Source organism: Pelodiscus sinensis, chromosome 3 (assembly GCF_052426305.1).
Source record: "Pelodiscus sinensis isolate ZL-2025 chromosome 3, ASM5242630v1, whole genome shotgun sequence".
NCBI lineage: Eukaryota > Metazoa > Chordata > Testudines > Trionychidae > Pelodiscus > Pelodiscus sinensis.
In genome coordinates, this window is record NC_143054.1 from 163,784,274 (window position 1) to 163,810,465 (window position 26,192).

Below are 26,192 nucleotides of genomic sequence, written 5' to 3' on the forward strand. Positions count from 1 at the left end.
AATAGATATCTAGGACCCAAACTTTCTAGGTTTTATGGATTGAAACTGGCAAATTGAAGGGCATACAAAGTCAGTCCAGCTTTTGGAGAACAGCTATGAAATGCATCCATGATGAAGTGTGTGTGTAGCTATTGCCTTGTGCACTAGCTGAAGCTTCTATGAACCTTTATGGTTATCCCCATGTAAAGCATAGTGTAGTAATACAATTGTAAGTTCACAAACACATGGATAACTTTGATGAGGTTCTTGTCTGAGATGGCTGTAATCATCTAATCAAAAGTTGATGGAAGAGAATGCTGCAGACCAACTGACTGTGTCACTGACTATAACTGCATCACTCAGGGTTGTAGCTGGGTTGACTTAACTTTCTAGTGTTAAGTCTCTAAAACAGAGTTGAGCCCATGTGATCCACCCCTAAGGCAAACTGCGCCTCCTTGGGAGTCTGGCATATCGAAGGGATTCCTCTAAAGAATTGTTTAAAAGCTGGGACATAACACAGATACTGTGTATACCTGACACCTTTTCCTAAGACCAAAGGAGTTAAAATGACTGGCTGAGGGCTACTGCCATCTGAGAATCGTGGGTGACAGTATTGTTTGTGGGAAATATAATCAAAGTATTTGGTGAAAAAAAAGACACGTGAATGCCCATCCTGGGAGGGGATGAACTTCAGAAGCCAAGGGTGGAGGTGTACTAGGAAGAGGTATTTGGGACTGCAATGACAGGAAGGGGGAGTCATATGGGGAAGGATAAGGGAGAGCAGTGTGTTTGGGGGCTCAGATGAGGGCCCAGTGTACCCAGACACCTTTGTACCTCAACAATCCTTCAGAGACTGAGAGATTCCAAGACCAGAAGGGAAGCATTGTAATCATATCACCTGACCTCTATATAACACAGGCCACAGAACTTCCCCAAAATCGTTTATAGACCATGTATTTCAGAAAAATGTCCTGTCTTGGTTTAATAACTGCCAGTGATGAGGAATCAACCAGTTAGCCAGCTTTTAATCCACTTAATGTCATCCATTTTAATTTTATCTATCTTGGTTTTTTTAATCAAAATGCCATGGGGTACCAGAAGTCTATTACCTACGTCCAATTGGCATCGGAAAAGGTTCAAAAAAGTGCAACAAAAATTATTAGGAGTTTGGAACAGGTCCCATATGAAGAGAGATTAAAAATACTTGGACTTTTCGGTTTAGAAAAGAGGAGACTAAGGGGGGATATGATAGAGGTCTATAAAATTATGACTGGGATAGAAAAAGTGAATATGGAAAAGTTATTTACTTATTCCCACAATAAAAGAACTAAGGGTCACCGTTAGGGGGTTGTCCCCTCTCCGGGGTTGATTCTCCCTTTGGGGTTGCCCCCCTTACCAGTCGTTACAACCCCTCCCCCCCCCCCCCCCCCAGTTGCCTCAGTATTTGGTAGCCCTTGGTCAATCATTAGGTTGCCCACTGCGTCCAGGTGATCGCCAGGAGGGAAGGGGGACCTGGACCCCCCCTTTCCCCAGGTCCCAGCCCAGGACCCTAAGAGCGGGCGTAACTGATGCCCAGCTTGGCTGGGGGAGGGGCGCCACCGACCTTCAGGTCCTCCTTGACCCTGTCCTGGGCTGCTTCCTTCCCTCGGCTGTCCTCTGTCCTGGCTGCTCTGCTCCGCTCTGCTCACTTCCCTGGTCGCCTGGTATCTCTCCAGCCTCGGCGTCTGGAAGGGGAGGTCCTGTGGCTTCTCTGTCGCCTGGTCCAGGTGGGTCCGCCTCGTGGATCCCTGCCGCCCACCCAACTCCTGCCCTCCCTCTCTCTTGAGGGCGGGCGTCCTCCCTTTTAAAGCCAGCGCCTTCTTCCCAGGACACTGGCGCATGCGCTTCTCGGCCCCCGTCCCCTGGCGCTTTGGCCAGGGGAATCCCTGGCCTTGCATGCTGCGGGGTGTGGGGCTTAACCCTTCAGCCCCGGCCGCCCCGCCACAGTCACCATATGAAATTAATAGGCAGCAGGTTTAAAACAAACAAAAGGAAGTTTTTCTTCAGTCAGCACACAGTCAACCTGTGGAACTCCTTGCCAGAGGATGTGATGAAGGCTAAAACTTTATAACTGGGTTCAAAAAAGAGCTAGATAAATTCATAGAGGTTAGGTCCATCAATGGCTATTAGCCAGGATGGGTAGGAATGGTGTCCCTGGCCTCTGTCAGGAAACGGATGACAGGAGCGGTATCACGTGATGATTACCTGTTGTGATCCCTCCCTCAGGGGCAGTGGTCTCCAACCTTTTTAAGCACAAGATCACTTTTTGAATTTAAGTGTAATCCAAGATCTATCTCAAACCCAAATACTCTTGCCCTGCCTCCTTTGTGCTCCTCTGAGGCCCTGCCCCTGCTCACTCCATCCTCCCTCACTCTGCTGTCCTCCCTCCCTTTCACCAGGCTACGGCAGAGGGTTGGGGTGCAGGCTCTGGTCTTGGATTAAGGGACTTGGAGTGTGAGAAGTTCTCTGAGCTGAGCTTGGGGCAGGCAGTTGGGGTTTCAGAGGGGGTTCTAGGTGCAGGCTTTGGGAGAGCATTTGGATACAGAGGTGTTCAGGGCTAGGGCTGGAGCTAGAGGTGAGGGGGTGAGGTTCATGACTGGGGTAGAGTTTCAGGAAGTGGGCTCCAGCTGGGCCCTCCTTACCTCAGGTGGCTCCTGGGTGGTGGTGCAGTGGGGCTAAGTCAGGCTCACCCCTGCATTGGCCCTGCACCACTCCCAAAAGCAGACAGCAAACTCCATCCCGAGTCTTGTTGTGCCCTTTCTCAGCTCTGTGGAGATAGGATACAGCGTGGGAGAGGGGGCATCTTGACATCAGCCCCCCTCCTCTGCTCTGCACAGAAAGCAGGAGGCTCCTGAGGGGACAGCTCCAAGGCAAAGGGCAGGAGGTGCACATCTGTGGGAGGAGGTGCAGCTGAAGTGCCAGCCCTTGATAGCCTCTTGGCCAAACCAGTCAGAATCCCTTGTCAGAGACTCCAAGATCTACCGGTAGATCCCAATCTACTCGTTGGTGACCACAACTCTGGGGCATCTGGTAGTGGTCACTGTTGGCGAATAGGATATTGGGCTAGATGGACCTTTGGTCTGACCTAATATGGCCATTCTTATGTTCTGATGTACCGCAGCAGTGCTGCCTTTCTCAGTCCATTTTGCAATCTTATTTAAAAAAAGAGATATCAAATTACTTTGACAGTGCAGTGGAACAGGGCACTAACATTGGTTCCCTTCTCACTGAGGGTACGTCTAAACTACATGGCTCCATCGACAGAGCCATGTAGATTTGTTGTTTTGGCAAAGGTAAATGAAGCCGCAATTTAAATGATCGCGGCTTCATTTACGTTTACATGGCTGCCGCGCTGAGCCGACAAACAGCTGATCAGTTGTTTGTCCGCTCGGCGCGCTAGTCTGGACACTCCCCTGCCGACATCAAAGCCCTTTGTCGGCAGCCCAGGTAAACCTCATCCCACGAGGAATAACAGGGCTGCCGACAAAGGGCTTTGATGTCGGCAGGGGAGCGTCCAGACTAGCGCGCTGAGTGGACAAACAGCTGATCAGCTGTTTGCTGGCTCAGCGCGGCAGCCATGTAAATGTAACTGAAGCCGCGATCATTTAAATCGCGGCTTCATTTGCCATTGCCTATGTGTCTAATCTACATGCCTCTGAGGCATGTAGTCTAGACACAGCCTGAGAGTGCTGCTAGGGAGCGTGAGCATGGGAAAAATTACAGGTTTAATTGAAGTCAACTAATTAGTCTCTTCTCAGGACTACTGATGCTTGGGCTAATGAGGAAATTGGTTAAGTTACTAGGTGGATATATTTAAAAAAAACAGGAAGTATGGGGAATGCAGTAGGTATACCTTGGAGAAAAAAGAAAGCTTTGCATAAAATTCCTCCTGCTATAAACTTGTGGTATATTCTGTTGTGCTTTGAACTGAAGATTTAATGCAGACATGGTGAAGGAGAATCAGTCTGCATGTGTTTGTGGCTTGGATACCAGAGGAACAGTCTTGGCTACAGTATTCACCAGCTGAGTGAAGGGATATTCTGTTACAAACGGGGTCTATTTTCCATAAACCCATGTTGATTGGCATGAATTATATTACTATTTATATCTAGGAATGGATTGATGCTATTGTTATGATTTCTTTTGTTCTTAATGTACTTAAAAGACTCCTTATTGTTGTCCTTAACACTGCTGACCATACATTTCTTCTTTTATCTCTTTGCTCGCCTTACCAGTTTTCTACAGTTCCTTTTGCTTTAAAGCTTCTGATTTATATTCATTATTATCAACTTCCCCCTTTTCCCATTTGTTACATATTATTTTTATAGCTACCTTCCTACACTCCATTGGTCTACCAGTACGCTCCAAACCCTTTGTACCCCAAACAGTGTCAGTGCACCTTATGCCCCTATGTCTGCTAGGGTTCCCTATTCACCCTGCAACTCCGTCTCCGTCAGTGGACCCCAATCTTCTTGCACCCCAAAGCTGTGCCAGTGCACTTCAGTCCTCTCTACACAACAATTCTGTCAGTGCATCCCAACACATACGTATGCCCTGCTGCACACATCCATGAATTAATTTACACTGCAAGTTCTTTGGGGGTAAGGACTGTCTTTGTTATTAGATGTTAGATGGAATAATGTGAGTGAGAGTGAATGGGTTATAAAAAGGGGTGAAGTGTTTATATATTTCAGTAAGGATAGGCATAGCAGAGTAAATGCGTGTTAATCGAGCATAATGGGGCACTGCTGAAAGTGGGTAGAGTTAAGGTTTCATGGGCAACCTTAACTGTGGATTTCCTGGTTTTCAGAAGTATGTGTTTTGCTCACTCAGTGTTCTGCAAGGGTATGATGTGCTACCAAACATCCTTAACTCTGTCTTAGTGTAAGTTTTTGCCACAAAGTATTCAAGTTAGGTTAGAAAGATGAGTGAGTTATGACAGTGATTCTAGGTGTGTGTGGCTACATCTAGACTGCAGGCTTCTTTTGGAAGAAACTTTTCCAAAGAGATCTTCCAAAAAAACTTCTTCAGAAAGAGAGCATCCACACTGCCAAACCACATCGAAAAAGTGATCTGCTTTTTCGAAAGATAGCGTCCAGACTGAATGGACACTATCTCGCATGTAAGCTGTGATTACTATGGATGGAGTGGCCACCAGGGCACCTGTGCTTTTTCCTCTTTCCTCTTCTTCCAAAAGAACTCCCTCTTCCCCATCTGCACATGCCTTTTTCTGAAAGAGCTCTTTCAGAAAAAGGTTTCTTCCTCGTAGAAAGAGGTTTACCAATGTCAAAAAAAAAAAAACCCTCTATTCTTTCAATTTTTTCCCGAAAAAACGCGATTGCAATGTGGACATAAGTGAAGTTTTTTTCGGAAAACCGTCTGTTTTTCAGACATAACTCTGTAGTGTAGATATAGCCTGTGAATGGTGCATCATTTTGTTTGTGGATTTCTTATTTTAGAGCTGCAAAATGCTATTTCATCAAGTAACTGAGATAAAAGAGCTGTAAAATAAAGACTAGTGGCTGATGGCTGTATTGCATCAGTTTGTGAACCATAAAAGATATAATATTCATAACTTCCTTCTTTTTAGGTTGGGAAGGACTCATTTGGCAATGATTACATTGAAAATTTCAAGAGAAATGGAATTTCTACAGGTAAAATTTCAGTTTTTAAAAACATGTCAGTTAATCTGTTAGATAAAATTTGAAACTAGTAATGGAGGAGGGAGAAGGGTACATTGATAGATTAATTCACACCCCCATGCTGATGCAGAATGGTACTTTGCAGTATATTTTTCATTACATGGTTCAAATGTTAAATCTTTAGGCCAGCATTTTCAAAGGTGGCCACTAACTTTGGATCAAATTTGAGGCATCTAGAGACTTATATTCAGGAGCACTGGGAACCAACAACTCATTTGAAATTTATAGGAGTTACACATGCTTTGCATAACTGAAAAATGAGGTTCTGGTTAAGCACCCAAGTATTGAAGCTTCCAAAATTAGTGTCCTAAATGTTCAATGTTGATTTATACCAATAAATAGTGGAACCTAAATCATCAGAGGATGGATTGACTTCAAAGACAGAAAAAGTGCTACTTTTATATAAGTCACTACAAAGACACTTTGTCCCTCCTTAAAGCGTGGCTTGGTTAGTTCTTTTCTGTAATGTGAATTTATATAAATGGCACTTTCAATGTGTGTGTGTGTGTGTGTCCTGAATATCTCATCTGTTCTCTTCAGTGATGAAAACAAAGTTTTGTTGCATTTTACTCTTGTTAGCCATGCAAAGTCAGCCTAGGTAGAGAGTGAGAGACTTGAACTGCTCTTCTGCTTTCTTCTTCTGCATCACCAATGGCCTGGTGCAAAACATCTTACAGTCGATGAGAGTCTTTCCCATGCTGGATGTTGGGGTCAGGCCCCAACAGAACTATTGAATAAGTCCCAATTGAAATCAGTAGAAGTGCACAAGTGTCTCTAATGGCACAGTTGAACAGAGAGGGAGGTTGCACAATTGTCTATACCAGCCTTTAGTATGTCAGTTACTGATGGTGAGATGTGAGGTGAGCAGTCCAGTTTGACACTTATATCCCAAGCTAACTTTGCAAGGCTGGTAATTAAAGAAAATATCTTTTTGCTTGTAAACTGAGTATATTTGATCCATATATTACAATGGGGTATTAACTGTCCCACCCTGTAGTGTTATTGTTACATATCTCAGAAGGCAGCCACATTTTTATATCCACTTTTTTTCAGGAAGTCTGCATCTAAATCTTAGTTTCTCTATCTCAGTGTCACGGGGCTCTTGCACGGACCTCCCTGGTCATGTTCCCCAGCCCCTTTCTCTGCTCTGGCTTTCCTCCCGTCCCACTGGATCGAGAGGTTCCGTTGCTCTCTCTGGTCATCCTGACAATCCCCCAAACGGGGAGGTGAGGGGGATCCGGGCCCTCCCTCTCACTAGACCCCAGTCCAGGGCCCTAAGGCACGGGAGAATATCCTCTTTCCCCTCACCTCGCTGATGGGGCTACGTGCCACAACTCATCAGCTTGCAGGACACAGTCTGCACCCACCCTGGGCTGCTTCCTCACCCCCACTCACCAGGGTGCTTTTCCTGCTGCTTCCTCGAGGCCCTGAGCCCCTTCATCCGGCGCTCTCCTTGGCCTTCCCTGGTCCCAATGTCTTTGTTGGCTTTATCCTGTGGAGGGTGCTGCCCTTCCTCTCCAGGACGCCTGTGCCGGCGTCCCCCGGGCGGCTCCTCCCCCTTTCCTGCTGCCCCTCCCCCCAGCATCCTCCCCCGTGCTGACATCAGCGGGCGTCAGGGTTTCCCCTGGGGCGCCATCGGGGGCACTGGCTCTGATGCTGCCTGTGCAGCACGCATCCGCTGCTGCAGCCGTCTCTCCCGGAGTGGGGAAATCCGCCCCGATGCGTCCAGGGGACTGCCGGCCAAGCCGCTAGTCGGGCGGCGCGTCCCTTCCTCCTCCGCAGCCGCTTTCCTCGTGGTGGGGAAAGCCGCTCCGCATCTCCCTGACCCCCTGGGGGGGGCGCGGTTAGTGCTGGGTTGCGCCACCACGTCACACACCTCCCCCTTTAAGTCGAGTTCTGGGGATTCCCCCACCCCACCTGTTCTTTCCACACTTCGCGAAAGGATGTCTGTGTTCTGGTGCGCTGCCCCTGGGTAGTGTATCACCTGGAAACAGTACGGCTGGAGAGCCAAGTACCACCGCATTATTCGCGCATTCGTCTCTTTCATCAATTGGATCCATTTTAATGGAGCATGGTCCGTGATCAGCAGGAACCGATCCCCTAAAAGATAATAACGTAAAGCCTCAATGGCCCACTTGACCGCCAGGGCCTCCTTTTCAATAGTCGCATAGTTTCTTTCCCAGGAGAACAACTTGCGACTCACATATAACACTGGATGTTCCTGCCCTCCCACTTTCTGCGCCAATACTGCCCCTAATCCTACCTTGGAAGCATCTGTTTGCAAGATGAACCGTTTTGAGAAATCTGGTTGCCGTAGTACTGGGGCAGATACTAGGCACTGTTTGATGGCGTCTAACGCCTGCCTACCCCTTTCTGTCCACTGCACTTTTTGGGGGTGATTATTTTGTGTCATGTCCGTTAAAGGAGCTGCTAGGGTTGCAAAATCGGCTATGAACCGTCTATAGTACCCTACTAACCCCAGGAACTGCCGTATTTGTCTTTTGGTTACTGGTAGAGGGTAATCCCGTACCGCACTCACTTTGTCCACTAAGGGTTACAGTCGCCCTCCTCCCACAGTATATCCTAAGTACGATACTTTCCGGCACCCAAACCTACATTTCTTCAGGTTCGCTGTCAAGCCGGCTTCTGCCAGTGTCTCGAGTATAATGCATACATGCTGCAGATGCTGGATACAGGTTGTGCTGAAGATGATGATGTCATCAATATGCACAACGGCGTACGGCTGATGTTTACGCAATACGTGGTCCATGAGTCACTGGAATGTTGCGGCTGCGCCATAGAGCCCGAATGGCATAGTTATAAACTGATACCATCCAAATGGGGTCACGAAGGCCGTCTTTTCTCTTGCACCGGGGGCTAATGAGATTTGCCAATACCCCTTCGTGAGATCGATTGTGCAGAGGTACTGAGCTTCCCCAATTCATTCTAGGAGCTCATCTACCCGAGGCACGGGGTAGGCATCAAATCGGAAGATGGCATTCACCCCGCAGAAATCTATACAAAACCACAGTGTTTTATCCGCCTTTGGGACTAACACTATTGGGCTCCGCCTCCTCTACCACCCCCCACTGTAACATCATCTGTAGTTCCTGTCTCACAGGTTCCCACAATTTCCAGGGTAAGGGCCTGAGAGCGTTACGAACCTTTCTCCCTGGTTCTGTGTATATCTCATGGCTCGCGATGGTGGTCTTACCCGGCCAGCTGGTCAATACGTGGGAAACGCCTGCAGCAACTGCTCTACCTCCTTCCTTTGCACGGGTGTCAGCTCCCCCTCTATTCACGGCTCCTCCTCTGGTTCACACCACAGGCCCAAGTCCAACTCGGGGGGCTGAGGGTCAATGAAGAGCGCTTTTCAAGGTTTCCACCTCTTTAACAGGTTTATATGATATATCTGGGTGTTCTTCCTCTTTCCATACAGTCTTATCTCATAATCCACCTTCCCGACCCTCCTCAGGACTTCAAACGGGCCTTGCCATTTCGCCAGCAGCTTAGAGTCCCGAACAGGTAGCAACAATAAGACAGACAGTCTCCCAGTGCAAACTTTCTCAAGTGGGCCCCCTGATTATATCGTGCTTCCTGTTGTCCCTGGGCCTTTTCTAAATTGCCCTTCGTTAATTCTCCGAGGGATTGCAACTTTTCCCTGAGGTGCAGCACCTATTGAACCGTTCTCTGGGCCCTTGACTCTTGGTCCTCCCAGTATTCTTTTACTAGATCCAATATCCCTCGCGGTTGCTGTTGTCACCGCTTCCACTAGGGTCGAGGGGTGGTGACATCGGACCCACCTCTGTCCTTCCGCAGGTAATATCTGCACAAATTGCTCCAAAATGATGGTTTCGGCTACCTGCACCCCGGTCTTAGACTTGGGCTCCAGCCACCTCGTCCCTGATTCTTTCAGGCGCTCTGCAACTGCCCTGGGTCTCTCTCCCTACCGATAGCGCTCTTGTCGGAACCGCTGGTGGTACGTTTTCGGGGTTATCCCTACCTGATCTAAGATTGCTTCTTTCACTTTATAATAATGTAGAGCATCTTTTGCGGACAGCCCCCGGTACGCCAGCTGGGCCGGCCCTGACAAGTGGCAGGCCACTATGGTCACCCAATGTTCCTCCGGCCACCTCGCCGCTGTGGCCACCCTCTCGAACGTCACTAGGAATGCTTCTACGTCATCCTCTGGGCCCAACTTCGCCAGCCGGATGGGCAGCTGTGCCCTGCTAGCTGCACCTTCCTCACCTGGCAGAGGGGCTTCCCCTCTTACCCGCCTGCCCTCCGTGGCCTGCTGATGCTCCGTGAGCTCTCGGATCAGCTGCCACTGTTCTTCTTGAAACTGTGACACCAGCTGCTGCACGATCTGGGTCTGCTGGTGCTGCTGCTTCTCCATCACCCATTCCAATACCTTTGCCACCTCCATTTGATGATCTCCTTAAAGACACAAACTTACCCCTTATCCTTAACCCAGAGCCTCCCTGGCTCTCTCTAGCACCCCCCTACACTCGGGGCCTCCTGTCTACCCACATTCTCCACCACGAGTCATGGGGCTCTTGCACGGACATCCCTGGTCATGTTCCCCAGCCCCTTTCTCTGCTCCGGCTTTCCTCCCATCCCGCCGAATCGAGAGGTTCCGTCGCTCTCTCTGGTCGTCCCGACAGTCCCCCGAGCGGGGAAGTGAGGGGGGTCCAGGCCCTCCCTCTCTCCAGACCCCAGCCCAGGGCCCTAAGGCAGGGGAGAATATCCTCTTTCCCCTCACCTCACTGATGGGGCTACGTGCCGCAACTCATCAGCCCGCGGGCCACTGTCTGCACCCGCCCTGGGCTGCTTCCTAACCCCCTCTCACCAGGGTGCTTCTCCTGCTGCTTCCTCGAGGCCCTGAGCCCCTTCATCCGGTGCTTTCTCTGGCCTCCCCGGTCCCAATGTCTTTGTCAGCTTTATCCTGTGGAGGGTGCTGCCCTTCCTCTCCAGGATGCCTGCGCCGGCGTCCCCCAGGTGGCTCCTCCCCCTTTCCTGCTGCCCCCACCCCCAGCGTCCTCCCCCGTGCTGACATCAACGGGCATCGGGATTTCCCCTGGGGCGTCAGCGGGGGCACCGGCTCTGATGCTGCCTGTGCAGCACGCATCCGCTGCTACAGCCATCTCTCCCGGAGCGGGGAAAGCCTCCCCTGATGCATCCGGGGGAGTGCCAGCCGAGCTGCCAGTCAGGAGGCATGTCCCTTCCGCCTCCGCCACCGCTTCTCTTACAGTGAGAAAGCCGCTCCGCATCTCCCTGGCCCCTTGGAGGGGGCCGTGGTTAGTGCAGCGTTGCAACATCCCGTTACACTCAGTTATAGACAGGACTCCTAGTACAGATTTTGGTGAAGATTGTTTGATTCTTCTCATTATAAGACCCAATTTTCAGTTACTCATAACTTTGTCATACTTGAACTGTTCAAGTTGAAATTTCCATGCCAGGTGTCAACCTCAGGTTAAACTTTTTGTGGGAAATTTCAGCCCAGAATAGTCCATTTGTTTCTGAGAATGGAGTTAGGGAAAATAAATTGCTTTGCCTATGTTAAAATATTGTGGTGGTTTCATTTGATTTGGCCAAGGAATAAGCCGTTGAAAAATTGCAGCCACATATAGGATATGTCTATACTAGCCCCCTAGATCGAACTAGGGAGGCGAATGAGGGCGACCGAAATTGCAAATGAAGCGCGGGTTTCCTCATTCCAGGAGGAATATCAGCTAATTCGATTTAGGGCTTTATTTCGGAATCCCATTTCGCTGCCGCGTGTAGACACGGGCAGTTACTTCGGGCTAGTCAATTTCTAAAATGGCGACCGGCTGGGAACATGTAAATCAAGCGCAGGATATTTAAATCCCGCGCTTCATTTGCAACTTTAGTCACCCTCATTACCCTCCCTAGATCGATCTAGGGGGCTAGTGTAGACATACCCATACTCAGTAGAAATTTGCTGAAGCATTGCCCCAAAGTTCCATCTGTATTGAGCCCACAGGCTAGAAGGATCTAAGCAAGACTGTCCCTCAAATGTAGCTCTGCATTGCTAAAACCCATCATTTTGACTGAAATTTTCCAGAAACTTTAATAATCAGATAGAGGCAATCACCTGGCCTGGAAAGTGTCAGCCCAAAAGGTTAATATCTGGCAAAGTTCTATGTAACTGAAAACTGGGTTTTATAACAGAAAGTATTGGGCAACCATAGTAACAGGCTTAGCCTATAATAATTTAACTGAATGGATTAATCTAAAGAAGAAATGTACAGCCTTGCCATAATCTCCATCTTCATTAATGTAGGCTGCCTTTCCTTCTGAAATAGAACTCAACAGAAAATTAAGAGGGGGAAATACGCTGTTTTATTCCAGTGCTTTAATTTTCTCCAGCCTAGAATCTGTTGTTTCTCTGGATAAAAGTGTCTCATCACTGTAGCAGAGACATAGCTACACTGGGCTCAGAGTTGCTTTTTTGTGGCTGTAACCTAACTTTTATTGTTGTTAAGTTTCTCTGGCATAACATGAAATAGTTATTAGCATTTTTAAATATTGGAGGAGGTTATGGATTTATTTCAGATTTGTTGCAATTAAACCGCATCACTTGCTGTTGTTGAAATAATACAGTAACTTTTCCTTTTCTCAGAATTTGTAGGTCAGTCTGAGACTGCTGCTACTGGAGCTGCTTCAATCATTGTTAACAGTGAAGGTACATATTTCACATTCTGAGTGATCCCTAGTAAGCAAAGGTTTTGCTTTTGTAAGCCATGAAAGAAACTTTTCTCTGATCCTTGTTATGTGGGTTTTCCCCTCATTCACTGCCAAATTCTGACATCCTAACATTTCACACTAACTCATCTTATGGAGTACTCATGGAGTAGAGAGCCACTCAGTCTGAGTAAGGGTGAGAGAATCTAACTCTTATCTTATCTACATACAAATAGCCATAAATAGACTACCCAGTGATTCATCTAATCTAACATTGGCCAGTACATGGTGCATCAAAGGAAGGATTTGGTTATTTTTAATATAAAAAAATTATCCCCAGACCAAGCAGATTTTATAATGGGAAAATAGGATTCCTTCCTGACCCCAGGACATGATCAATTTATGCCATGAATTATGAAATGATTGTCCTTAGTATCTTAGTCTGCGTAGCTACAAACATTTTGGTTCTCAGGTTATCCAGTTGTCTTTAAAATCTTGCCATAATATTTAACTTAGAGTTCTTTGATAGTGAATAGACTCCAAAAGTAGCAATTGATCTATATAATAATTGTTATTTAATTTAGCATATACCTTTGTCTTCATATTTTAGGACAGGGTAAAAAAAGGGAGTTAACCATTTTTTATATTGTCTTTCATAGTGACTAATTTAACCTCAGCTGAATTTTTTTCTTTTCCAACAATTTCCATCTTTTATACTCGCTAAACTGGGAATTCTTTGGGGAAAAAATTATTAATGTCTAGAGTAGACTGAACCTTGACTCAGCCCTAAATAAGAGTCAGCATAAGACACCTCCATCCTGGGAACAGGCCTGGAGAGGGAACTGTGACTAGGGCAAGTCAGTAGAGCCCTGCAAATCTGTGGATATCTGTTTATATCTGTAAGTATCCACATCTGCTGATGTAGATGCAGATATCCCCAGCTCATTTTTGCAGATATGGATGCAAATTCAGATTCAAATTTTATAACTAGAACCCTGCACATTTATTGATATTCTCTTTATAGCCGCAGGTATCTGTGTGCGCAGATGTGGATGAAGCCATGACTCATTTTTACGGATATGAATATAAAATCTGCACAGGGCTCTACAAGTTGGAAAGGTTAATTTGAATAATTGAAGATGCGAATTTTAAGTGCATTAGTTAAAGCAGAATAATTCCCAGTTTGGAAATTCACATTTAGAAGTAGAGTGGCCTTATTTCCCTTTAGCTCGGTGAATTAAACTAGGCAAACCAGAGTCACAATTCCTTCCCTGTTTTTTCTCCATGATCATCAATCCCCTTTCTCCTTTGTGCTTTGGGAAGTAAGTTACTGGAGTTCTTGAGAGTATGCAGCTTACATCCCTCACATACCTGGCCAACTATTTCACCCAATGAGTGGGGGCAGAGGGCAAAGCCATAGCATTCCCTCTCCAAGCTCCTCTCATTCCCCTTGCTGCCCACTTCTCTTGGGAGAAATATCCAAGAATATTGGCTATGCTCTACACTGGACCCAAGGTTCAGGATGGCAGTCTTATTTCTCCTCTTATTCCCCTGCTGAGCATATAAAAAGAGCACAGTCTAACCTTGTGAGTGGCCTGTTGCAGTTTCAATACCCTTGTGATCTAAGGGATAGCAGACAAAAATTAATGGATTAAAAACTTCTGAAACACTAGGAAACAGAGCCATGATGTCAGCTCTGAGTTTTACAATGGAGTGTCCTGGTATTTTGTACCCTGGTATTGAGGAAACTTGGGAAGTACTCAAGACAAATCTGATTCCAGAATGGGGTACAGTAGTTTGGAAAGGTTGAGAGCTACTGGTTTAAAAAAATCAGTTTAAAAATTTAAACTTTTTGTGTTTTTCATTGCCTGTTTTCTTTATAAAAATCAGTTTTTTGAAAACTTATCACAAAACCAGTGTAATTCAGATTAACTTTCCTGAGTGTCACCTGCTAGTAGCCACTGTCTTTCTGACAAGTTTCAGAGGGGTGGTTGTGTTAGTCTTTCAGCAAAAACCATGAGAAGTCCTGTGGCACCTTAAAGTCTAACAATAGTCAGATGCACAGCGGCGGATATCAGGCAGGGCGAGCAGGGCGGCTGCCCTGGGCCCCGCGCTTTAATAGGCCCCGCGCCCAGTGTTTTAAAACTCTCATCCGCCCTGCTTAGAGCAGGGTCAGCAGCATGGGGCCCGCGCGAGAGCCTGACGCGGCGCTTTGGAAGATTGAGCCCCGCCCCCACCACAGCAGGCAGCCCGCGCAGGCGCAACAGCGGCCGGAGCAAACCCCGAGTTGGTTGGGTCCGGCTGCGAGGAAGCAACAGCCCCACCCCAATGCAGAACAGCGCGGTGGGGCCCGTTGTGGTGCAGGAGCTGTGAGCCAGCGGGGAGGGTCCCTTGGGGCAGCTCCCGCCCCCCCCCCACAAGCCCATTGGCCGGACCTGGACAATGGCAGCTGCGGGAACCCACCAATCAGGCTTTTAATCCCCCAGCACATGGCCAGGCAGGGCCTGTGGGAGAAACGGGCGAGCAGCGCTTCTAGGTAAGTGGCCCCCCAGCCACTCCCACTCCGATATCTGCACCCACATAGCCCTCCTCCCAGACCCTGCACCCCAGTCCACTGCCCTGGGGCACAGTCCAAACCCCTGGCCAGACCCGCTCCAGGCCTGCTGGTCCCCAGCCCACTTGTGTGGTCCCCAGCTGATTTTTCTGTGGGGTCAGTGGCCCCTAACCCAAGAGAGGTTTCCCACCCCTGCCACAAATACCGGAGGCCCCTGTTTTATAACAGCCCATTTTACAACCCTCCCCCCCCCCTTTTTCCGAAGTGGGGAAGGGGCCAAAATCCCCCAATTTACGTCCTTGGCCTATTGTAAATGCAGGCTCGGGTTAGGACTAGGGTTGCCAGGTGTCTGGTATTGGCCCTGACAGTCCAGTATTTGTGGCTTCTGTCAGGTAAAGAAAACCAGAAAATACCGGACCAGTAAAATGTCTGGTATTTTCAGTTTTTCTCAGCTGGAAAGCCACTTGGGATGTTCTTGCCCTGCCATGTCTGGTGGGGATGGAGAGTGTGAGATTTAAAGGTGCTATGATTATTTTTTTTTGGGGGGGGGCACTTTTTTTGCTCAACATTTGGACATCACTCCCCTTTTTATTAATGCAGAATTTTGTTTAAAAATTAATTACAATATAATTAGAATAAAAATTATCCAACGAAATTAAGTTTCTATCAAATTTACCCAATTCACATTTAATATGAAAATAGCCTTCAATTTGTGCATTTGATGCCTTTTTTCTATTTTTTTCTCCAAAGGGGGGCCCGGAGAAATTGTGCTGCCCTGGGCCCTGCAAAGCTCTCATCCACCCCTGCAGATGCATTTAAGGAAGTGGGTTCCAGGACACAAAACCTTATGCCCAAATAAATGTGTTTAGTCCTTAAGGTGACGTAGGACACCTCATTGTTTTGTCTGACGAGTTATGCTAGCAGGACTATAAGAAGAGGGGCAACCTAGGCTAGTGAGTGGGCCGCATAAGTGGCCCTCCATCATCTCAGTGGGCCGCAAGATTGTTGTGACCAACACAATCTCCCAGAATAGGGTAGTTCTGCTAACTATATTTGTGTACCTTGAATTTCTGGCGTGTACCAGTTGAACCATAGCAGTGCTTCACTTGGATTCAGAGGGAGTACATGACTCTTGCAGGTATTGTCTGCAAACAGCTCTCACCTCACTCCATGTACCCTTGCTTTAAGCCTGTGTCACTTTTGTAATACCTCTAGGAAAGAAGACAATGTGGACCAAAACCAGCAGAATCAGGCAATCTTGTCTGTGGACAATAGTAAATATAATATCTTGTGGGTCATACGCAGAACCCCAATGGGCCACTTGGTATAAATTTGAAGTAACTTAATTTTCTTCCATGGTGTTAATCCAGTTAAAATCAGTAAAGGTAAGAATAGAATATTCTATTCTAGTGTAATGAAGTGATTTTGACCCACAAAAGCTTATGCCCAAATTAAATTAATCTGTTAGTCTTTAAGGTGTCATAGGACTCTTTGTTTTTAAGAGTAGAATGTGTTCATTATATCTCTAAAAGTTGGACTGAGCAATGTAGTAATATTACCTTTCTCTAGCAGGACTATTGGTCTAAAGCAAAATGTAAGTCACTAGCCCTTTACAGTTGCCAAAAAACCTCTTTTATCTGTGACTCAGTGCAGCACTGTCTTCCTTAAATCTGCAAAAACAAGTTGAAAGAAATAGCTACAATTATTTTAATATTGCCATTAACTGTAAAGGTAACTATTTTGCTCATAAGTGCTGACTCCATAGGTGCTTTGGGGCTAGAGCACTCAGAGAAAAATTAGCAAGTGCTCAGCACCCATTGGCAGCTAAATTTTCCCTTTTCTTCCCCCTCTCCTCATGCCTCTCACCCATTGGAATCCCCACTTTTCCTCTTCTTCCCAGCACCTCCCACAATCAGCTACTCCACATCATGCAAGACTCTCTAGGAGGGAGGGAAGGAGTGTGATGGGGCAGAAAGAGGCAGGGTGGGGTTGGGTAGTTGGGAGAAAGGGTGGAGTGAAGATTCTTCCTCCCCCCCCCCTCCCCCCCGCCCCGGACTAGAAGGGAAGTTGGCACCTATGATTTTGCTGCTCATTATTTCATAAGGACCATGCAGGTACTCCAGTGGGAAGAATTTGGGAATGTAGGCAACACACAGTTTAGGTGGAGGGCCACCACAATTTTATTCCATCTGAACCCCACAATTCACCATTTTTAGCTTTTCACTATGTTAACTTTCAGAAAGTATGTTGAGCAAAATAGGTACTGTTTGCCTTTGAATATTCCTACAGGAAAATCCACATTGGCATATATTTATTGAAGAGGTTTCTTTTATCCAAGGTGCCCATCCTCATCTGTTGAAAAACAAAGCCTCAGCCAACATGCTAAGGTTTTGCTATTCAAAAACAGCTATTTTGAACCAAGCCATTGACAATGCATAAGAATGGCCATACAGGATCAGACCAAAGGTCCATCTAGCCCAGTATCCTGTCTTCCAACAGTGGCCAATGCCTGATGCCCCAGAAGGAATGAACAGAACAGGTAATCAGCAAGTGATCCCTCTCCTGTTATCCATTTCCAGCCTCTGACAAAGAGAGGCTAGGGACACCATTCCTATCCACCCTGGCTAATAGCCATTGATGGACCAAACCTCCATAAATTTATCTAGTTCTTTATTAAACACTGTTAGTTCACAACATCTTATGGCAAGGACTCCACAGGTTGACTATGTGTTATGTGAAGAAAAACTTCCTTTTGCTGGTTTTAAACCTGCTACCTATTAATTTCATTTGGTGACCCCTAGTTCTTATGTTATGGGGTTTCCAAAGCAACAGTGGAGTTGCTTTGGAAAGCTTGGAATCATTGTATTCTGATTTTCTGCTCTCTGTTCAGAATGTCAGTATGGAGACACGTGCTTTGCATGTTGCTTACACAAGGGATTTTGAAGTCTCATTCAAGAAAAATAATGCATTTTTAAAAAACCTAGCCATTTATTTACCGAGTAACTCAATCCATTACAGAATCAGTGGCCTTTAGTGATTGGCAGCCCCTAAAGGAATCTTCAGTGCAGGCGGGTGGTAGGAGCTATAGATCAAGGAGCAACTGGTTTACTGAATTTAATACTTAGTGATTAATAATACATTTTAATTAGCAGGCATTCATGCCTCAAGGCCTCTTGGTATTGTAACAGAAAAAACTAAGAACAGAATTGCAACCAAATAAAGGCAATATGCTTGGGGACGTTTTAAACCACAATAGCAAGAGCCTACAGTAATGAACCTCTCCATCTACACTTATACATTACACACAAAACCCAGTAAAATGGACACCAGAAAAGGTATGAACTATTGCCCTAATTGTGTTTTACCGCATATCAGTTGGAAGACCATTCCCTCTGCCAGCCCTCAAATGGACTGGCTGTCTATCTTTACTCCCTCTTGATATTCTATACAAATTTCTTATGAGTCCGAGATCAACTATCTGTTTTAAAAGTCATCCCACTGGGGCTAGGGCCTGTTTTAGGTTCTCACAATATTTGAGAACTCTGACAATGTGGAGTATCCCTGATAACTGGAGCAGGGCTGCTGCTCTCCTTGGGTATGTCTACACTACCCCACTAGTTCGAACTAGCGGGGTAATGTAGGCATACCGCACTTGCAAATGAAGCCCGGGATTTGAATTTCCCGGGCTTCATTTGCATAAGCGGGGAGCCGCCATTTTTAAAACCCCGCTGGTTCGAACCCCGTGCAGCGCGGCTACACGGGGCACGAACTAGGTAGTTCGAACTAGGCTTCCTAGTTCGAACTACCGTTACTCCTCGTGAAATGAGGAGTAACGGTAGTTCGAACTAGGAAGCCTAGTTCGAACTACCTAGTTCGTGCCCCGTGTAGCCGCGCTGCACGGGGTTCGAACCAGCGGGGTTTTAAAAATGGCGGCTCCCCGCTTATGCAAATGAAGCCCGGGAAATTCAAATCCCGGGCTTCATTTGCAAGTGCGGTATGCCTACATTACCCTCCTAGTTCGAACTAGGAGGGTAGTGTAGACATACCCCTTGAAATTCATAGGATGGTCGTAATTTTCACAGATCTGATTCAGTATCCAGTGATGCTAAGCTGAAGGGACAGTTAAAATTCTAAATACATTTTGGACATTGTGACTCACTATATCAATCTGATTACTTCTGTTATGGTAACATCACAGGAAAGCACAAATGTCTTTAGGGAACACTCAAGTCCTATGTATTTCCAAATTGGTACAGCGTTCTTTTGGTTCTTTTTAGTCCAAATGGGACATGAAAATTAAACTTGGAAATAATCGGTACTTGATAAATTCTCAAAAGAATCATTTATACCCTTGTGTTTGGTGCACAGCATAACATCTTTTATGTATAGGTCTTGGTGGGCTGTCACTGAAATCTTGAAATGACTAAGTACACCAATATGCAACCTTCCGCGCGCGTGTGTGTGTGTGTGTGTGTGTGTGTGTAAAGTGCTTTGAAATCCTCATGTGGATAAGGGCAAAAAGTTGTTTTACTTACCTTAATTTTTGTAGCAAAGAACATAATTTAAAACATAGAATCTTCTCTCTAGGACAGAATGTTATTGTCATAGTGGCAGGAGCCAATTTGCTTTTGGATTCTGAAGATCTGAAGAGGGCTGCAGATGCCATTTGCAGGGCCAAAGTGATCATCTGTCAGCTAGAAATAACACCTGCTATTTCTCTGGAAGCCCTAAAAATGGCACACTCCAGTGGAGGTAATTTATCTTTAGCATTCATCCATTACATTAATGCTTTTACATCTTGGTTTTGGTCTCTGCAAAAGCAGTCTTTGTGGCTTCTGCAAACCATTTTAATTTCTATCACATTAGCCTGTAGGAATGATGAAACAATGACCACAACCTCATGCCACTCTAAAAACCTAAATTAAAATTTAAAATATTTCAATGTACTTTATGGCAGACAAACATCCGCTTAATCTTATTTTGTGTAAGTCTACCTTATCTAGGCTCCTTGTGCAATATTGTCTTTGACTATAATGTCTTGTCATCTCTAACTAAATTTTTGGAAGGTATGTTGAGAGGTTAAAAGCATAATATACTCTGGGCCGGGGGTAGGGTCATGGACCTACAGCACTATTCATTTCTGTGGTGCTTTATAAAGCATTAAAAATAATAGAGTTCCATAAAGTCTCTTTGAGTATGTTACTGATTTAGCAACAACTTCATCTGTGTTCAGTGTATTTGGCACGTTGCCACAGAATGAATATGTCACATGCTGGAATTTACATCTAATTGTTACCGTTGCCTTTCAGTGGAGATTATTTTGTGACAATAGGTTTTTACGCTGAAGAGTCATATGGATACAAGCTATCTTTTCCCCCAAGAATGGAGTGTCAGTATTGGAGGGATATTTTGTTTTGTTTGTAGCACTTTAAAGTACCCCAGCATACCTACCACAGTGATTTAAATAATACTAGGTGAAAGATTAAACAATGAGATTCAAAATTCTGTTCTGATTTCCCATTTGGAAACTGAGGCTGAAAGGTGACAGTAAATGACTTGGCCAAAGTCATGCAGCAAGTTGGTGACAGAGCTAGGATTCCTTGCTCCCAGTCGTCTGTCACCATATATTAATACCTTCAGATTAGAAGGATTCAAGGACCTGATCCTCCACTACGTTGTACCTTTTGAGGTCATCTATACGAGGGCAAGGTTGGTTTCAAATGTTATCATAGGTATAAGTGAGGGGCAAAATAAGATCTAGTAGTATTTTAGGACTGTGCACATTGGAATAAAATCCCACGTAATTATATCATAAATTCAAAATTATTTGATACAAATATGAATATTAAGAGTTTATGACTCCTTTCCATCCCTAAACTTGGTTTATCAATCATAATTTTTGGGAGACCAAGTGTTTTCCAAATTGCAATTTACATCTGTTTTGATAGTCCAACAAGATCCCCTACAGTTTCTTAACCTGGGTCCATTTCCATCCATGGAAGTCTGTCTTCTCAGCTTATTTTGGTTGCTGCTCTGAGACAGCTGTCAAACAACTCCTTCTGTCATTAGGACTCATGCACGCAGGGCATTCTTCCAACAGAAAAACCTCATGTTGTGTGACTGCAAAATATCTTCAAAGGAGCACTTTGAAATACTCCTTTTTTTCCAAATGTGATCTACCTTAAAATTGTGAAATCTGATGGACAATGTTTTTCTGATTTCTAAATCAAAGTACATTTGAGAAATTAAACAGTGGCTGTTAATTACACATTACCCTCTTGGTGCTGTAGAGCCAGCTAGAAAACAGAGTTCAAGTTAACTGCCAAATGCCATTACCAATAATTTGCTGACATCATGTATAATAAGTTAGAAAGCTAGAACATGCTGATTGTTCTCCATTACAAAATAAAACAAAAGCTTAGAGAGTAGGAAAAAATCAATTTTTCCAAATACAAAAGGACAAAACTAGCATGGGCAGATGTTTTCTTTGAGGCCTTGAATTTAAACCTTGATAGTTTTCTAATTGTAATTATTTATAATGTTTCTGTCAGAGAGGTTCCTTTGCTTTGAAATAAATACACAAACCAGAACCAACATACATAATTTTATCAGTGGTGCTGCAGCAGCTTTTCAAGCATGCCAGTCACCTGCTGCATTGTCGTAACAAAAGGATAGGCATGGGGCAATTTGAATATGCAGTCCACAAAATTTACCTCTTAAATATTTAAACAATGATAAATGCAGGAGTAGGAGTTGTTTCTTTTAGGATAATGCAAAATTTAGCTTTTTTCCCCCCATTTTTTTTCCATGCAGATACATTTTATTTCTTGTTTTCTTTGGAAGATCTCAGTTATCCAGGGAATACCTGTACTACATGAGAGATGGGGATTTTTAAGGCCTTTACTGATTCCACTATATCCAAATGGTCAATGTAATGAAGTTGTTAAAACATCCTGAATTGTGAGCTCCTAGGTTATATGGTATTTCTGCCATTGACTCAGTATATGATCTCGATCAGATCATTTTACTTCTCTCTACCTCCTTAGGCTAAGATATAAGTCTCAGACAAAAGAGAAGTAGAGTGTTTCACTATTACATGAAAGTGTGAAAAAACAACACATTAAATAGACAAGCAAAGACTAGGGATTTGTCTACATTGCACTTGTGTCAGTAAAAACGGTTGTTGGTCAGGGATATGAAAAAAATACACATCCCAACTGACAAAAGTTTTAGTAATGAAAAACACCAGCATGGGCAGCACTTTGTCAGTGGGAGACACTCTTCTGATGACAAAACTATTTCCCCGCATTGGGGTGGTGGTTTTATTTTGTCAGCAGGAGAGCTGAGACGTGCCAGTAAAGAATAGCTACAGTACATGCCTTACAATTGCATGAGTGTAGTGGCGTAACTGTGCTGCTGTAAGGTATGCAGTGTAGACATAGCCTTAGCAACCTTAGGTGGTACAATATGTCAACAAAAGACAGGATCAGCTTAGGAGTGGCGTACTTCCAAGCCTTCAGTCTGAAATCATTGAGCAATCAAACCTTTGCTAATGTGTGGGCCAACTCTCCCATAGATAACATGCTGCACATCTTCAAATGCTCTGTACAGTCAAATTTAAGTAAACGTTTTGCTTGTAAGATCGTGAAATCTTAAACCTATCTTGGCTGTCAGTTATTTCCTTTGGTTTAGCCTGGAGCGCCCTCATGTATAATGCAATACTGTATGTTAGGAAGTATACTAGACTATTTTTGTTTAACAGATGCATATCCAGATGCCTCAAATTTCTGTTTTGGATTATGTACTTTTTTTGTGTTTTAATTAAAAGGAATAAGAAAAAGGGGTTGAGGATGTATGGAAGCCTAAAACCCCTCTGTTTCCATTCAATGACTTATTTGTATTGGTATTGCAGAGTACATGTAATAGAAAATGTTGGTTTTCTCTGATTGTTAAAGATTCCATGGCAGTTTGTAAAAGAGCAAAGATGTTAACCTCTGATCTATCCTAATTATACTCTGGCTTGAGTAACTATATTCAATGTGCATAATTTCCCTTGGAAGTTTGACTCAAATACTGTATTCCTCCTTTTAACTGCTGACTAATGTTGCTATGTGCTGTAAAACTGCTGACATGTCCCTTCCGAGAGATGCTCCATTTCAGTGGTGAGTGCAGTTCCTCCTGTGTTTGAAAAGTTTGTGAGGATCCCAAAGTAACTGGGAGATGATGGATAATATAAAATAGGAGTTCGTATCCAGCCTATTAATGTTGTATTGAAGGAGAATTGTGATGCAGTTCACTATGAATGGAAAGTACTATAGGTTGGTCTGCTGGCACAATCTATTATTAACGTTGCGTGATACTTCCTGTTACAAGATCCCAGTTTTCATTACTTATAACTTGGTCAAACTTTTAGCCATTTAGGGTAAAATTTCCATGCAAGGTGCCACTTCCAGCTGAATTTTTTTTGAAAAATGTCTGCCAAATTGCTACAGGTAAGAATGAGGCTAGAGGAGAACACATTGTTTTGATCATGTTAAAAAAATTCTGGCAATCTTGTGGTGGAGAAGTTCTGATAACCCTCTTCTTTGGATTAGCCACTGGAAATGTGGTAAGGAAGTGGACTTTGTGTCCGGGATCTTCCTTTGGAAAAAATAACAGTTTATTCATGCTTAGTAAAGACTTGCTATAGCTTCATAGTCTATCCACATCAGTCACGCTCCAGCTGGAAGTCTGCTCGGCTTTCCTTATAATTCCTGTTCCTAGTTGCTCCAGGCCAGGCTGGGCAAGCTCACTGGGACTGGGTGAACGATGAAGATTGGGAGTGGTGGGAGAAAGATTAAGACTGGAAGCTCAGATTTGTAAAACCCACTGGCAAAGTGTCCCATCCCCTTTTATTGCTGATCCACATAAAGGATAACACCATATTACTGCTATTCGTTACTCTCTTAGCCCAAATGGCAGAGGTCTGTGCAGTAGATCTAAAAAATCTAGCAAGTTAAGAAATACTACAGAAAGATATATATATATATATATAGACTGTATCATAATTTAGATGCACAAGGGAGCTGAATTAAGGCTGTAGAGGCAAGCCTAATTCTAGCATTTCCTAGACAAGAGATTTGTGAGTGCTTAATCTTGCAACTTCAGTAACATACTTGTAATGTAGTTGTTTTGTATGCAACAGTGTTTTCAAATGATAAGAAAATAGAGAGGAATTGTGAAGTTGAAGAATAGTCACTGGCCAAAATTTTCAAACCTGAATGTCTAAAGTTCAGCTTCCACATTTATATTTATTCATATTCCTGAAGTTTCAGATCACCTGAGGCTTCCATTCAAATAAATGGGATTCATAAATGCTGGTTAGAAATTCAGGCTGGTTATGCACAGGTGCCTAAACGTAGTTTTAAAAGCTGGATTTCAAAGCTAAAAAACATTTACCACTGATTATAAGTACATTTTCTAACATAAGATGTTATGTTTCACATGGAAGAAGGGAGGCTCTTAAGGCTAAGGAACAGATATACTAAGCTGGAGATGCAGGGCAAGGGATCCATAGACTTCTGTGTTACACTGAGTAAGTCCCTGACACTCTACAGATAGGACCAGTGGTGGCCCGTCAATACAGGCGACCTACGCGGTTGCCTAGGGTGCCAAGATAAATGGCCATTGAGGGCTTTGGAAGCAGGGGCACTGATTGTGCATTTCGCCAAGGGCACTAGTTAGGGCAGCTCGTCTAGGGCAAACTTTCTCTAGTGTAGACTTGGCCTGAGCTTTGTTTAAGTAAATTCAAAGGCAAGTCACTAAAGGTATTAGCTAACACACTTTGACAGGTTTTAACCAAGACATCATTTTTACCAGCTGTACTAGCATTGAAACATTAGCTAACACCTCCTAACTCTTTTAAATTGTAGTCTAGACAAAGCCTTCGTCATTCTGTGTCTGAGTTTCCTCATATGTAAAATGAAGATTATAATGTTTACCTTCCTCCCGAGAAGTTCTGAGGCTAAATCAGTATTAGTAAACCTCATTAAAATACTCCTAGGGAGACATTCCACAAATGAAATTATTTATATTAGATATCTAACTAGCTCTGTCCCCCATCCAATATATGAGCATCTTTTGTCACCCAGCCTCATTGCTCCCGCTAGCTCCCTGGGGGTTGGACTCAATTACCTTGTGAGGTCTCTTCCAGCCCTATGATTCTATGATATCTAAATTTCGATGGTTTTTTTTTTAGTTAAAAAATCTTTTGAATGCAGCTTGAATCTTGCCTATTGCTCGCCTTTCATTTTCTTCTAAAAGCAGATAAATATCAATGGGGGGTATATATTTATCTGTAATACAATTAACAAAGGTTGTATGTACTGTGAGAAAGCAGGGTTTTGCTGCATTTTGTGTGTCTAAGTAGCTTGCATATCCGTAGGGAATAGATAAGGAGCTGACATTGTATTTGTTCTAATAGGGAATTTGGGGTTCCCGGCTATAGGTTGTAAATGTTTTATGCATAAATGCCATTGATTTAGACAACTTCTTTCCATTCTGTTGCAGTGAAGACTCTGTTTAATCCTGCTCCAGCTCTTGCTGAACTAGATCCACAATTTTACACCCATTCTGACATCTTCTGCTGCAACGAAAGTGAGGTAATGGCCAGTTGTCATGTTAGAGAATAATGATATGGACAGCGAAACGTAAAAGGGACTCTGTCCCCAGCAGTATATCACATGAGGAATCAACCCATGTTCTGAAGACTTCTCTCTCAAACACTGTGGAGGCAACAGATTTGTCCCCAAAGCAGCAGCCAATGAGGAAGGAGGAATACTTTCCTTTGGTGTTGATAACACTCAAAGTAGAATTAATGGGTTCAGTAAGAGCTTGAGGTCAGCCCTTCAAGGGCCATAAACTGGTTTACCAAGATGAGAGAGGATGAGTGAATGGGCAATCTGTAAATGAGACACTCTTAAAATGTGTTTTGCTTTAAATAGTACATATTAAAATAGATCCTCACTCCAGCCCTGTCTTCCTTCTGTGTGAGTAATGGGAATTCCATTAGATACAGCATTGTGGGGCTTTTAACCTGTCTTGTCAGAGATGGTTTATACATGCTGCAGCTGAGATGGTACAAGTAGCTCTGTATGTCCCTACTTGTTAGCTACCTTTTCAGTGCATATGAACTGCTGCTTCCAGTGTATAAAAGGGAAGCCCTCCATTTTTCC

General features: G+C 44.5%; 1 protein-coding gene across 4 annotated transcripts in view; it reads left to right on the top strand.

Moving 5' to 3' along the window:
- RBKS (ribokinase) overlaps positions 1-26,192 on the top strand; it is a 135,338-nt gene that overhangs the window by 61,793 nt on the left and 47,353 nt on the right. For all 4 annotated transcript variants that reach the window (XM_075925378.2, XM_075925376.2, XM_075925375.2 and 1 more), the window contains exons 3-6: positions 5,609-5,672; positions 12,364-12,426; positions 19,567-19,731; positions 25,528-25,619. In XM_075925378.2, the coding sequence (XP_075781493.1) occupies positions 5,609-5,672; positions 12,364-12,426; positions 19,567-19,731; positions 25,528-25,619 (384 nt within the window). The remainder of the gene's footprint in view (positions 1-5,608; positions 5,673-12,363; positions 12,427-19,566; positions 19,732-25,527; positions 25,620-26,192) is intronic.